At 35.2% G+C, this 15936-nt stretch overlaps 1 protein-coding gene across 4 annotated transcripts; it reads right to left on the bottom strand.

The window, feature by feature from the left end:
- Positions 1-967: 967 nt before the first annotated feature.
- On the bottom strand, positions 968-14045 carry LOC127508841 (B-cell receptor CD22-like). 4 transcript variants are annotated; one of them, XM_051887277.1, is made up of 10 exons: positions 13956-14045; positions 13724-13780; positions 13102-13443; positions 12755-13003; positions 6200-6454; positions 5981-6071; positions 4284-4323; positions 1850-1927; positions 1704-1775; positions 968-1562 (listed from the first exon to the last, which is right to left on the bottom strand). In XM_051887277.1, exons 2-9 carry the CDS (start codon positions 13776-13778, stop codon positions 1713-1715), a joined length of 1173 nt encoding a protein of 390 aa, XP_051743237.1. In that variant the 5' UTR covers positions 13779-13780; positions 13956-14045; the 3' UTR covers positions 968-1562; positions 1704-1712. The 4 variants fall into 4 exon arrangements, 2 of the variants coding, with proteins under 2 accessions (XP_051743237.1, XP_051743236.1); XM_051887276.1 differs by having other exon boundaries at positions 5981-6074; positions 13956-14044; XR_007928949.1 differs by lacking the exon at positions 4284-4323.
- Between the last annotated feature and the right edge of the window lie 1891 nt (positions 14046-15936).

Raw genomic sequence — 15936 nt, 5'->3', positions numbered from 1 at the left:
TGTAGTGAGTCTGAAGGCCTTGATTAGCTGTTCAGGTGTGTTTAATTAGGGTTGGAACGAAACTGTGCAGGACAGTGTTCCTCCAGGAGCAGGTTTGGGCACCCCTGATTTAGACACACACAGAGATCAAGATCAGTGTATGAATCGCTCTCGCGGTACTTTGATGTCATACACTGATCAGTCTGCACAGTGCTCATGCATCTCGAACAAGCCTAAATTTACACTGGGGTTTTTGCTGTGTTAGTGTTTTGAAGCTGGGATGGAGGTAAACTCTGCAGGACGTTGTCCAGTCAAGTTACCTTTATTTATATAGCGCTTTCTACAATGCAGATTGTTTCAAAGCAGCTTTACAGTGATAACAGGAAAATAATTTTGGCTGTACAGCAGCTCTAGAAGAAATATGTGTCAATTTTAGTTATTTATTAATTTAGTTCAGTTATCTATACAGCGGCTCTGGAGAAAACAGTGATGTCATCGTTCAGTTCACATACAATGGTGTCAATGCAGGCAGATCAGAAACATTGTTGAATATCAAGTGGCCCCAACTAAGCAAGCCAGAGGCGACAGTGGCAAGAAACCCAAACTCCATCAGGTGATAAAATAGAGGACAAAAAACCTTCTGAGAAACCAGGTTTTGTCTCTCTAGGAGCAGGATTGGACACTTCTGGTGTAATATAACTTGCAAAAAAGTTCAGTACAAACGTTACTTCCACTCATCAACAGCAGCTGTCACAGTTGCTCGGCAACAAGAACAGTCCTCTGTAGACTAGACTGTCCCATTTAACAATGCTCAGTCTGACCTTTGCAGCCGTCGAAGGCATGGCCTTTGAAGAATGCAGCCTCTGAATTGGGACACAGCCCTAGTGTGTGGCTGTGCGCTGTGTGACACGGACCACTAAATATGTTGGGTGTTTTGGAGCAAACATTTAAAAAGAACTGAAACATGAAAGTTATGCAGAAACCCATGTTATGTAAGTAATATAATTTTAATATAGATATTTTTTAATGAAATCAAAACCAAATAAGTATTTTGTGAGTATCTATAATAGCAGTATCAATTTGCCTGTAAGGTTTGTACAAGCACATACATATGAGACAATCACAAATAAAACTGATCACTTAATTGGAAAGTTACAGAAACACAAAAGACAGAATAACAGGACCAGATAAAATTGAGATTCATTTTCCATTGTGAATGCACACAATTATGATTTAGTTCAACTATAATTTAAAAACAGGAAAGTGTTGTAAAATGAGAAAAACATAACTTGTTTGCCACAACTGAACTTTAGGTGTGGCGTATTGTAAAAGTGGGAACTTTTTGATTACTTTAGGTGTTTTGCTCTGCTGACTTAACATTATGTATTTACACAATGACAGTTCACCAGTGTTTAACTTTCATTTAATTCCACTGTTACATCATGTTTCATAAATTATACAGAATTAAAACACTTTAGTGACTCATCAATGAAGATTCCTGTCAATCATCTGTGGCTCCGCCCACATAGTGCAGGATTGGTTCCTTTGTGCTCCACCTCTTACTGCAGCATCTTCCTGTTGATCTGGACAAACAATAAGATGAAGAGAGACTGACTTAAGTTCATCAACAACATTATAAAACCTTTTCACATAAAACAACCAAACTAGTACAGAAGATGGTTTTATTGATTACATTGAGAAGAGCTGCAGTTTCTCACACTTACTGATGGATTCTAATGTTTAGAAAAGCTCTGAGGACCAAGAATCATGTCTTCAGGAGGTCTGGGATGAACAGTCTGTGTGAAAGGGAGTGAGAGATTGGTCATGTGACTATCTGTGATGGATTATCTGACTTTGACGTCTCACTTACTGTGAGTGTGTCGTACAGCTCAAAGGTCATAGACTTGTGCTCAAGAGCTGTATATGTGTCTTCATTCGGATCAGAGATCTACAGGAGAGACAGAAGGACACAAACATTGTGAGTTCATGTAATAAATGAATGTGATTTTAACGGTTAAATATTGGGAAAAAAATTGTAAATAGGTTAACAGTAAGTTCCCGTATTATATACAGGGAAAAACTGTAAAAGCTCTTGCCAGACATTTTATGTAATTTTCACAGTAAAAAGCTGTAAATTTTTACAATTTTTAGAAGTAAAAAAAGACAAAATCAATGTATAATTTACAGTCAAAAAATGTAAACTGATATTCCCACAATTCCCTGTGTGACACTCCACATTTGAAAGTATTTTGTTTAAATAATCATGTTTCTTAATAGTTTTTGTTATCAGTTATGTACATTAGGGTTTTATGTTACATCTTCTATTTAATGAATGTTTATTGCATTATGTAAGTGTTGTGGGTTACCATCAGTGGTGGACAGTAACTAAGTATTTTTACTTCGTTACTGTACTTAAGTACATTTTTCAAGTATCTGTACTTTACTCGAGTATTTTTATTTTGAGCAACTTTTACTTTTACTTCGCTACATTCAAAAGCATAAAATCGTACTTTTTACTCCACTACATTTCATAAAACATATTGTTACTCCTTATTTTAAAATGAAGAAATCGTCACATGCTCAGAGACACAAAAGCGGTGTCCAATTCGTGCACGAACTGATTCTTTTCAATCATCCTGTTAAATCGGCTCACAAATCACATCAACAATTCATTCGCGGACTGATCGTATTGCAGCTGTTCTCGAGTCAACAACTCACTGATTCAATGATCCGTTCAGAGCGACTCTCCAGTGAATGAATTTACAAGTCTGACTGAAAATTAGCCAAGAACTGGGGGATTCTCTGAGTGCGCGCAAGACTGATGGCGAAAAGTAAGTTAGCCTACTAATGTTGAATTTTAGGATTAATTATTGTAGCTGAAAATCATATTCAGGTCAAAACTATCGGCTGTTTTTGAACTAAATCTGCAGTAAAGGGCGATCTGTTTAAACCCACTGAAATGCTTTAATGCGGACACGTCCACATCAGTGTGTCTACAGATCACGATCTCGATTCAAACAGATAAAATCCTATTTTAAAACTTGGCGCTTCAAATAACGGTTGTATCGATTACATCATTACGACACTAGGAGGCGACAAGACTGTTAAAATGTATTTGACATTGAATGATTCATTCAAAAGATTTGTTCAAAAACATTGATTCATCCAGTAATGAAACAAGTGAAATAGTTATGAGTGAGTCATTGAATCATTCATTCAAACCCATTTTTTAAATTAATTAATTAAATATTTTTAAATAGACTGCAGCAATTAATATTTTGTTCTCTAGTAAATAATTATACGCAATTTTGTTTAGTTGTCTATTACATGTATCACATGCACATGCATCTTTCCCGCTGCTGCAGCAATTTTTTTTTTTTAAATATTATGTATTTAGCCCTATATGTTTTGTCGGTTTTTATATTGTTTGTCAACACACATTACATATTAGCCTATGTATCTGCATCCACTAATCTTCCATCCATACTGACTAGTGCTGGCTATTTGACAATTCATAATCATTCATTAATATTTTGAGCAATAGGATTATATAAAATATATAATATAAAATTAAGTTATAAAAGTGGCCTATATAAAATTACAAAAACATTAATCAATCAGTACTTTTTTTACTTAAGTACATTAAAAATCAAGTACTTTTGTACTTTGACTTGAGTAAAATTGAAAAGGAGCACTAATACTTTCACTTGAGTAATATTTTATGATACGTATCTGTACTTTTACTCAAGTACTTGATTTGTGTACTTCGTCCACCACTGGTTACCATGATAGTGTTTTGCGTTTGCGTGAATGACTCTGTGCACCTTCTTTATATTAGTATACTTCAGCTTGTGGAAAAGCTACTTGTGATGAACTCTGATTCTTCATGTGGCTTTCTCTTTTACCACCTGCATTAATATGGTGGTTGTCAGTATATGTTAAAAGCTACAAAACAGATTTTAGTAGTAGTGTGCATTGTTGAATTTATTGGTTTACATTCAAATTTTCTTGTTTGTAAATTACAGTTTTATACTGTAAAATGTACAGTTTGTTTTGTAAATGTGCTTACAGTTTTTCTGTATTTTTTACAAAATTATTCTGGCAACCACAGCTGCCAAAATTATTTTGTAAAAACTACAGATTTTTTTTTACAGTGTGTAATGTTTAGAAGATCTTGATGGAAATAAGTTTAACTGAATCTAGAAGTGTGTCTTTTACTCTTATTATATCTGTACGGCTCATAGTGTCTAGGAAACATCTCTGCATGCACAAAAACACTTAATAAATAATTGTGATCATCTCACCTCCTTCATAGCAGATCTTCTTTTCACCATTTTAGTAAGACTGTCAGAAGAAAGATGAATAAATAGCACATTTAAAGATGTGTGGGTGTGTACACTTGACCCAGGGGTGTCCTGTCCTACCAAGGGGTCACTATCCTACCAAGTTCAGCTTCAACTGGCCTATTATGCTTAGTATAAGACCTTGATTAGCTGTTCAGGTGTGTTTACCCAGATACATTTTTTTTTTTTTTTTGTTATAAGATTATTCTCCAAACATTCAGTTTTGGTTATGGAAACTTTTATTTTAAAGTTTTTGTGATGTTAGAGGAACATGTATTAAAAGGTATGATGTTCCTGAAATGTTCTTTCAACTTAATTTTGATAAGCAATTTAACATTCTAAGAATGATTTTTATTTATTTTATTTTTTTTTTCACATTCCAAGAACATAAAAAATGTCCAGTTTCTTTAATAGAATTTTATTTAAAGGTTAGTATGATGTTCCTGAAACATTCTTTCAAACATTTCACACCTGCTGTGAACAAGCAGAATCACTGAAGGTAACAGAAACTACAAGTGACTTCCAGCCACAGCCTTAAATGAAATCAACTGAAAATAAAAGAAGACATTTAAACTCTCAAAATCTGATTAAACAACTCCACAAACAGCATTACCAGCTTCATGCATTACTAACCAGGGCTGCTTTCCCAAAAGCAAAGTAAGCCTAAGTTGATCTTAGAACAATTGCCACCAATGGTCTCTACGAATAACTTAGGCTTACAGTGCTTTTGGGAAACACAGCCCGGACTGACTTTATTTCTGTCATATGTCTACTAAAGTTCTTATTGAGGATTAACAAAGGTTTATATGTTGATGTTTTATTGTTTTGTTTGGTATTACCATTATGGTGATCGGTGTTTGCTTTAGTTGGGCTATTGACCCTTGACTTTTTAACATTAGCTTTTTTTCCTGGTTGCTGTAACTGTGTTTATAAGACATTTATTATGGTTGAAAAAAAGCAAGGAGTAAACTTGGATCAGGTGATGCTGGTAAATTATTGATGACAACAACATACTCATCATCTAGATTGAGTTTCTAATCTTTGATGTGTTAATTTTATAATTTTGATTTTAATAGCACTGTGATAACAGCACTATGGCATGAGATCCAACAGTGTCATTCTAATCAAAATAAAAATTCTAATTTTTAAATTCATGATAAGAGACAAACATTTTAACAACTGTATTGTTTAGACACACAGACATCAAGAATAAGTGTATGAATCTCAACAATGGTGACAATCAAAAGCTTAATGCTGCAATGCATGCTGGGTACCAGCATAGTACAAAACCCATCCATGACTCCCAACATGCATTGCAGCATGAATAAATGATACAGCTGAATTGTCCAATTTTGTCTAATTCTTACTATTTGCTTTTATTTCTGTTTTTTTTTTTTAATCAAATTTTAATTTTGTTAATCAAATTACTTTTTACTTAATCAAAATTAAGTTGAAAGAACTTTTCAGGAACATCATACCTTTTAAAACACATTCCTCTAACATCAAGAAAACTGGACATTTTAACGTTCCCATAACCAAAACTGAATGTTTGGAGAACATTTTTATGAAATCTGTTAGGAGGCTAATCCTCCAAGGAGCAGGATTGAACAGCCCTGACTTATACATACAGAAGTAAATTTTTGAAAGGAACGTCTTACCAAATGTACATGACGAAAGCACCTGATGCTCCACCGAGTAAAACACCAACACCAGCAGCAACAGCAACCACTACAGACGAGAAACATCTGACTGCTGAAATACAGACAAAAACACAGAGCAAATGTTTAACAGGACTACATAAGACAAAATATACGGACAAATAAGGAAGTAAACAGGTGTATGTGGTTAAAATACAGAATATGATTAATAAAACTCACACTTTACGTTTAAAGTCACAGCATCAGAGTATTTCTCTCCATGTTCATTGATGCACTTGCACTTGTATTCTCCACTGTCATCAGAGCTGATCTTTGAGATGCTGTAGATTCTTCCAGATCCTACAAACATTCCTCCTTTAAACCAGCTGAAGTTCAGAGCAGGTGGGTTTGTATCACTGCTGCAGCTCAGAGTCACTGAATCTCCTGACACTATTTCAGATGGACTGATGGACACTGAGACGCTTTTTGGAGGATCTAACACAGAAAAAATACAAGAACACTTACAATCAAAGTAAATTTGACCACAGACTCCATTATTTCAGCAGACGAACTCATGGAGATCACTGGATTCACTGGAGGATCAACGGGTATCAGGTAGTATTTACAGTACATTCAGTATTTATTTATATATGACTGTTCCGATGATAGGGGTGTGCTAACAATGACGCGGAAGACTGCAGCTTCTTATACATACTTTTTTTTTTTTTTTTTTTTTTTTTACAAAAAAATCCTGGCAGCTGTGGTTGCCAGAACAATTCTGTAAAAAATACAATAAAAGTGTAAACGTATTTACAGTATACAACTGTAATTTACAAACAAGAAAATTGCCATGTAAGATCATCCATGAACGAAGCCCACCAAATTAACACAACATCACATTCCAAAGATCAAAGAGATTCCCCAATGAACCATTATTGAGCTGTAAAACTTAACCCATGGAACTAAACTGCTGAAAGGAGATGTCTCTCCCATGTCTGCTTAATTTCAAACCAGGGGTGTGTAACGAATTAGCTTGAATGGGTGAAATATATGTATAATTAAATGATAATGCGTTATGATCAATTATAAACATAAATCAACCATAAAGAGAATAATGTATGTATAGATAATTAATTGCAACAGATCATCCCCCAGTTTCACAGATGAGGCTTAAGCTAGTCCTAGACTAAAATGCATGTTTGAGCTGTTTTAACTAAAAGAAACTTGTACTGACATATCTTTCTAGTGCACGTTTATAAAAGCTACTTAAATATCCTAATTGAACTAAGGCCTATTCCTGGCTTAGGCTAAGCCCTGTCTGTGAAACCAGCCCTATAACTTATTATATATATATATATATATATATATATATATATATATATATATTATATATATATTTATGGTCTAACATTAGTTCTAGTTTTAGAATTAACTTCAAAAGGAAACTGCAGGTTTTGTCCGCCAAAACTCCAGTCCGCCGATCTTTATCAACTCTAAAAAGGAAACTATTCTTCTGGCCAAGAAGAATAATTTTCTTTTCTAGCACCACTAGTACAAAGCATATAGTTAGTGAAATCAGAAACGTTAAAGTGACTTGGTTAATTCAGAGCATCAACAGAGACAATAAAGCGTGGATACAATGGATTTAATATATGAAACTATGAATACATATGACTAACTCTAAGCAAAGAATATATGTATGTATATATATATATATATATATATATATATATATATATATACACACAGGTGCTGGTCATATAATTAGAATATCATCAAAAAGTTCATTTTTTTATTATAAATTATTTTTAAAAATGAAACTTTCATATATTCTAGATTCCCTACATGTAAAGTAAAACATTTCAAAAGTTTTTTTTTTAAATTTTGATGATTAGAGCGTACAGCTCATGAAAGTCCAAAATCCAGTATTTCAAAATATTAGAATATTTCCTAAAATCAATCAAAAAATGGATTTGCAAAACAGAAAAGTTAAAGTTCTTTAAAGTATGTTCTTTTGTGCACTCAATACTTGATCGGCAGGACGTATTACAGCAAATGACTTGCTCCTAGCACAAATTACTGCATCAGTGAAGTGTGGCATGGAAGTGATCAGCCTGTGGCACTGCTGAGGCACTATTGAGCCTTCAGATCATCTGTATATTGTTGGATCGACTGTTTCTCATCTTTCTCTTGAAAATATCCCATAGATTCAGGTCAGGCATATTGGCTGGCCAATAAAGCACAGTAATATCATGGTCAGCAAACCACTTGGAAGTGGTTTTTGCACTGTGGGCAGGTGCTAAAGTCCTGCTGGAAAAGGAAATCAGCATCTCCATAAAGCTTGTCAGCAGATGGAAGCATAAAGTGCTTCAAAATCTCCTGGAAGATGGCTGCATTGACTTTGCACTTGATAAAACACAATGGACCAACACCAGCAGACGTCACGCCCCCCCCAAATCATTATTGACTTCAGAAACTTCATACTAGACTTCAAGCAGCTTGGATTCTGTGCCTCTCCAGTCTTCCTTCAGACTCTGGGACCATGATTTCAACATGAAATGCAAAATTTACTTTTATCTGAAAAGAGGACTTTCGACCACTGTTCACTGTCCAGTTCTTTTTCTCCTTAGCCCAGGTAAGATGCTTCTGACATTGTCTCTGGTTCAGAAGTGGCTTGGTAGTCCTTTTCCTGAAGATGTCTGAGTGTGGTGACTCTTGATGTGCTGACTCCGGCTTCATTCTACTCATTGTGAAGCTCTCCCAAGTGTTTGAATTGGCTTTACTTGACAGTATTGTCAAGCTTGCGGTCATCCCTGTTGCTTGTGCACCTTTGCCTACCCAATTTCTTCCTTCCAGTCAACTTTGCATTTAATATGCTTTGATATTTCACTCTGTAAACAGCCACCCCATTCAGTAATGACCTTCTGTGACTTACTCTCTTTGTGGAGGGTGTCAGTGATTGTCTCCTGGACCATTGCCAAGTCAGCAGTCTTCCCCATTAGTGTGGTTTCAAAAAACAAAAGATACCCGGATTTTATACTGTAGGGATGGTCATTTAATGAAACTCAAATGTAAATATTCTAATATTTTGAGATACTGGATTTTGGACTTTCATTAGCCGTACGCTCTAATCAACAAATTTACAAAAAAAAACTTTTGAAATGTTTTACTTTACATGTAGGGAATCTAGAATATATGAAAGTTTCATTTTTTAAAATAATTTACAATAAAAAAATGAACTTTTTCACGATATTCTAATTATATGACCAGCACCTGTATATATATATAATAAATGAAAGTAAAGTCAGGAAAGACAAGGATGATCAAAGAATGGCAAATTACAAACAGTTAAACCTTTGAGAGCCAGCAAGGAATCACATCAGCAAATGTAAGCTTAAGACAAGAAATGGTTCTATACTTGCATAAGTAATTGTGGGTGCTGTGGTTAATGCGTTCAGTGCGGTTAATTTCAGTGCGTTCGACCTGGAGCGTCCGATGGAGGTCGAGTCTTAGTTGGGATTTTCAAACGGAGTTTAACTTCAAAGTAAAATGGCCGGACAGTAAGAAAGGAAGAATCCGTCTCGTCCAAAGGTGATGAAGGCTGAGCGATGAGAAGCTTACGTTGGGCTGTTAAATATGCAAATTGTTCTCACACCTACTTGTGGTGAAGGCTTAAGCTAGTCTTAGACTAAACTGCATGTTTGAGCTGTTTTAACTGAAAGCAACTTGCACTGACAGATCTTAAAATATGTCACTGCCATAGTTTTGTCTCAAGATGCACACCAGTAATGTTTTTTTTTCTAGTGAACATTTATAAAAGCTACTTAATTACCCTAATTGAACTAAGGCCTAATCCTGGCTTAGGCTAAGCCCTGTCTGTGAAACCGGGCCATAGAGTCTAACACAATTAAAAGTCGGAACTTATATAATATAATATATTATAATGCTTATATAATAGGGAGTCATGTATACACAAAAAGGAATACATCATATACATTCTGGAGTAATTTAACTTGTGAGTTAACTACAGAGAGTTCTTCTATGTGTGTGTGTGTGTGTGTGTGTGTCTGTGTGTGTGTGTGTGTGTGCGTATTGGGTCATCTGGACACCAAAGAATTCGGGCCTGGTTTGGGTAATTTGATCTGAGCTGATTAAATTAGCCAGGCTGATTCAGCCAGGCTGGAGCCAACGTGAGATTTAGTTCAAGAGGTTAAAAGCTTTCTAAAAATTAAAGTTGGTTTGATAATCTGATCCTGTGCAAACGCTACAGGTGTATTAACAGAGCTGATCAATAAAGAGACCCTCCTTTGTTCCACAAACTTTAAGACCAGATGGCTAAGCAACACCCTTTGACCGTAAGGCATAAATCCAAAACCTTTTCAGGAAACAGAGACTTGCAGAGATGTCACAAGGCCCAAAAATCACAGCAGGCCCACACATGGACACTCGCCAGGACACCCTGTGTGCCCACCTATGCAATCATCAAGGATTCCTTAGCCTGCAGATCCGATGCTCCTCGACCTAAAGGCATCTTGCAAGTATCGTACATTTGAACACGAAACAGCGATTTAGTATTAATTTGTAAACCACCTGTGTCAGCAAAGGTGTTTTATTACTGAGGAAACTGATGATTCTTTTCCAGATTGTCTTTGACTTTTTCCCATAGCTCCATTTCCGGTCCCACTTCCGGTTCAACTCTATCATTGCTCATTTTTACCTACGTATGTGTGTGACCTGCGTGTATGTTATGTGTTTGTTAGTTTAGTTATGTGTTTGTGAGGTAGTTAATAAAGATTGTGCACAATACAGGTTTGGTTCTGACTCCATCTGCTAATAAATTGCCTCTTAAATGATTTAGATCTTGACTACATGCTCTGAGTAGTACTGTACAATACGAATGTTGTTTTTCCAAACCTGGAAATGAACATTTCTTAGAATTAATAAACAATTAACACTGAGTGTTCACTGGACGAACAGGTTAATTGATTGTAATATTAATTTTAATGTAGCTACATCAAGTTAATCTGATTAACTGATTCACATATTCATAATTAATAATCATAATGAGTTATGAATAATTATTAATATTTTCCCTTTGAGTTAATTTGCTACAAGCCTTAGACATATCGTATGCATCATGCATGTTTTATATAACCTTCAGAGTTCTTTCTGTGTTTTTAAACATTTATTACAGGTAAATTCTTATGAAAGTCTACCTCAATTATAGGAAGTATATTTTATTTGGTATCTGTGTGCCGACCGACCTTCAGCCAATCAGCGCCACAGAGATTCCCTCCTGCAACTATATCACGAAGGGAACACATGCGCTTACAGGAGCATTCAAACGCAAATACCACAATCTCCTCATTCTTGTTGACCTGGTGCAACTTTTATTAAGCAAACAAACTAAGGTTGAGTTGCTAGTGTGTTAAATTCTCTCAGGCTGCGGTCAAAGAAATAGTGTTTAACGCTAGAAATTTGGGACTCCATTCATCCTCCGTTAACAATATCACAATTTCCCTGTCACTGTATGAATGAGTGTGTATGTGTTTTCATTAGATTAGTTTGTGTGTATTAGAGTAGTTCAATAAAGTCTTGTTTGATTTTTCACATATACCAGTGTCTTGTGCTGTGTGTTTACAATTTACTGCATTAAACTGGCGATTTTTGTTGCCTCGCTCATAATCCGTGATCATAACTTTATATTATTACTGTTGGCCACGGGATATTTTGTCCAGAGCTGGTAACATACCCTAACCTCAATTTATTGGTGGACGAATAGTTGATAAAGTGTTAAATATTAATTCTGAATCATTTACCTATTAATTCGTATTCACTGTAAGATTAAAGCACCTTTGAGTTATATTGATCCAAGTTCCCTTACAGCTATTTAAACCAGCAAATCCAAACAATGCACACTGCTACTACAATCTATTTTGTACTTTAAAACATATACTGACAACCACCATAAAAATACAGGTGGCAAAAGAGGAAGCCACATAAAGAATCATGAAGAAGTTAATCACAAATATCTTTTCCACTAGCTGAATTATATTAGTATACTGAAAGAGCACAGAGTCATTCACACAAACACAAAACACCATCATGGTGACCCACAACACTAAAAAAATGCAATAAACATTCATTAAACAACAGAAGATAATCAAATGTAGAAGATAACCAAATATAACTGATAACAAAAACAATTAAGAAACATAATTATTTAAACAAAATACTTTTAAATGTGAACTGTCACACAGGGAATTCTGGGAATGTCAGTTTACAGTCAGTTTTTTTTGCTGTAAATTATGTGATTTAGCTTTTTTTTTTTTAAAGATTTATTTTTGGCGTTTTTGCCTTTACTATTATAGGACAGTAATTAGACAGGAAGCGAAGTGGGAGAGAGGGGTACAGGATTTTTTACTGTTAAAAAAAAAACATTAAAAAATGTCCAGTTACAGTAGCTCTTTTACAGTTTTTCCCTGTATATGGTACGGGAGCTAACCTATTAACAGTTTTTTCCTCATAGCATTTTTACAATATTTTACAGCTACAATTACACTTATTTATAAAGTTATTTAGTTTATATGCCTTTTCATACACTTCTGAAGCACTGTATTTGTAAAGGATCTTTCCTACATATTTCCTTCTCAGACTTAAAAGTGATCAAGAGACGCATGATCACAAGAAACACAGATCTGAATCTGTTTTTATTTTTCAGACTTGTGATTTTAGGGCAGTTTACAAAAAGAGCTCCCACAAAATGTATTGTAAAATTCTTAAATGCATACTTACACGTGACATTGAGATAAACAGCGGGAGAGATGTGATTGTGTCCGTGTACAGCACAGCTATATCTGCCTGCATCCTCTCTTCTGACTGACTGCAGCAGCAGTTCATTGTTTCTGTCTCTTCTTTCAGTTAATGGCTGTGAGTTTCTGTACCAGATGAATGTTGCTCTGTCAGTCAGAGTGCAGCTGCTTTTACATGTCAGACGGACTGAATGTCCCTCTGTCACTCTCTCAGGAGACTCCACCTGAAGATCTGAACACAACTCACTCATTATATCTACTGCTGCTGTCATACACTGATTATTATTCAACTTAATGCACAGAAGAAGAGCTGAACCTCATGAAAGTCACCTGTGACAGAAAGAGTCACTCCTGGTTTACCAGTCCATTTGTCTTTATCAGTGATGAATCTGAAATAGTACTTGTGTGAATCCTTCAGTGTCACATGACTCAGCCTGATGGTGCAGTTCTGCTCTTTATCTCCCAGATACTGAAGCCTCTGACTGTATTCAGGGTCCTCAGATAGATCTGGAAACTCTTCTGTTTCCTTTTTATCTATTATTTTGGTCCAGAACACTTTCATGATCTGATATTCAGTAGGGTATGTATAAGTGCAGCTCATTATCACCGATGAGTCCTTTAGTGCACAGATGTGTGAAGGACTGTAACTCACACCCCATTGGCTACAAACTCCTAAAACACATAAAGGGATATTTCACCCAAAATCGATTCCTTAATAATTACATTCATGTTGTCCCAAACCTTTAATTTTAATTTAATATATTATATTTAATTTAGCTCAAAATAAACTTTATGTTATTTTGTATTTTTAATTAATACAAGATTTAATTAATACAGTTTGAAGGAGGGGCGGAGCAATGAAGCGAAGGGCATGTTTGTTTGGGTTGATTCCAAATATCAACGGTGTTTCTCAGAAATCGCTTACTGCACCTTTAATTCTCCAATGACTCACCATGAATCATGAGCAGAAACATCAGATGAAGAGGAGGAGCCTTTCTGACTGACATAGCTACAAGAACAATAATACAGTATAACACACACATCATGAGAATAATACAGTCTTTAGCGTCAAAACATTTCCATTAATCATTTTTCATTAAGAATATTTTATATTGAATAGGTCAGTGGTTTCTACAACAGTATTAATCACACTATATTCACGTAGTAACCAGCATAACTCTTACCGTGTTCTGTAGAGTCTGTCAGGCGGTCGTTGAACTGATGAATTTCCCACGGTTACACAATGATTATTTTAAAACACTTGCACAGACAAAAAATGTTTCTTCCTCTTTCTTGACTCCTGCCCACACAAGCAACGTTAGACAGCTTCGACAACTATATCATGATCCAAATGCACTTACTGATTTCTAAAAAAACGTCCCAAAACATTTAGCAATAAGAAATTTGTCCACCACTTTGATTGATTAGTGAATCATGTACACAGATTTATTAACATATAGGATGTATTTACAGTTTAACGTGTGTGTGTGTGTGTGTGTGTGTGTGTGTGTGTGTGTGCACATTTTAAGATTGAAGGGAATTTCAAACAAAAATACTGGATTTTTACAATCTTTCTTCCTGGAAACATCTTCTGAAGAATTAATGAGCAAGATACTCAATATAGGAACTTATATTGAGTAAGTTTGGATGTCGTCACTTTGACTGGGACAGAAAATGTATATCTTCAGTTTATCAGTTATCACCATTATGGAGGTGAGCATTTTCTTTAGTTGGGCTCTTGATTCTTGACATTTTTAACATGTTTACATATACATTTAGTTCTTGTGACCAGCTACTGTTTATACCATTTGGGATACCTTTATCTGCACAGTCGGGGGTAATTGTCTGTATTGTCTTTAGGTGCTTTTATTCTAGTGGTCACTGTAAGGCTGTGTGTAAGGTCAACACCTTTAAGGACTCCCCACTGAAGGCCTATAAAATAAAATGTACAACTCCCTTAGTCAGACTTGATGACTGCAGCTACCAACAGCATCTGTTCTCAATAAAGATTCCTGCTGAAGATACAACCAAGTCTCCTGGTCTTTGCTTCTGAGATTTCCAACAATACGGTGATTCTTGATGTCTGTGTGAGTCAAAAAGGCACTGCTCAAAACACTTTCTGTATGAATGAATGAATTTTAAAATCAGAACATCTGACTGTCATAAAAACAACATAAATAATCCAAAACTAACAGTTAACAGAAAAAGCAAATTACCCCAAAAATCTAAAATGAATGTCATTTTATTTATTTTTTTACTGTTTAAAATGACTGGGGATGCTGAATATAATAATAAAGCAACAGCCAATTATTTTCTTTAATCTGATACAAAATTGAATACCTGTATCATAAATTCAAATCAAATGTGCAAGATATCAAAAAGTGAAATTACAATAAACACTACTGCTGCAGATTTGTGTTAACACAATAATTGGAACAATTTGAATTAAAATGTGCTCTGAACAATGATGATTGGAGAAAAAGAACCATATTGCAAATATCAAGCTGAAATGTAATTTATTCATCTGAGTGCATCTTAAGTAATGCATAAAACAACATGGCCATGTGTGTAATCTAGAGACCACTTTTTTTGGTAACTTCCTCATTCTACTCTTTACTACTTCCTTCTCTTCTGACCTATTGCACCTACCAGGTCCCCAATCTGGATGCTCAAACATGTATCTTTCCACGTCTACATTTTCCCCTCAGTGGACACCGCGGACATGTTGAGGCGGACCATGATCACGCACAGCTTGTAAGAAGCAGTTCAGTACTGTTGAGGCCTTTGTTGTTGAGGTTGTTGTTGTTGTTGTTGTTGTTGTTGTTGTTGTTGGTGGTGGTTTCAGGAACATTATCTTGTGGCTAAACCCATCAATGTCCCCATGGACAACTATTCTCCAACTGCGTAAAAAGGGAGGAAAATAAGAGTATATGCTGATATAAATCAGATTTTTCTTTTTGTGAAAATGCCTTAAATCAAGATTTTGCTTTTGGTGAAAAAAACATTAAAAAAAAATAAAATAATAATAATAATAATGCCAGTGTAACTTCATTTTTTGGTTGTCATCAACATTGCCTATGGAAAGGCCAAACATTCGAAATGTGGTCCATCAAGCAGAAGTCATGGGCATCATACCTTATTCCTGGACCTGATTTATTGGATGTA

This window comes from Ctenopharyngodon idella, chromosome 3 (assembly GCF_019924925.1).
Source record: "Ctenopharyngodon idella isolate HZGC_01 chromosome 3, HZGC01, whole genome shotgun sequence".
Classification (NCBI taxonomy): Eukaryota; Metazoa; Chordata; class Actinopteri; order Cypriniformes; family Xenocyprididae; genus Ctenopharyngodon; species Ctenopharyngodon idella.
This window is presented reverse-complemented; position numbering and strand designations above follow the sequence as displayed.

Excerpts from the sequence above, each read along its gene's own strand:
- LOC127508841 (XM_051887276.1), bottom strand. The coding sequence starts at position 13,778 with ATGTCAGTCAGAAAGGCTCCTCCTCTTCATCTGATGTTTCTGCTCATG. Across the intron at positions 13,004-13,101 it reads AGTGACTCTTTCTGTCACAG|ATCTTCAGGTGGAGTCTCCT; the intron begins GTGACTTTCATG and ends AGTTGTGTTCAG. Across the intron at positions 4,324-5,980 it reads GCTTTCGTCATGTACATTTG|TCTTACTAAAATGGTGAAAA; the intron begins GTAAGACGTTCC and ends TTCTTCTGACAG.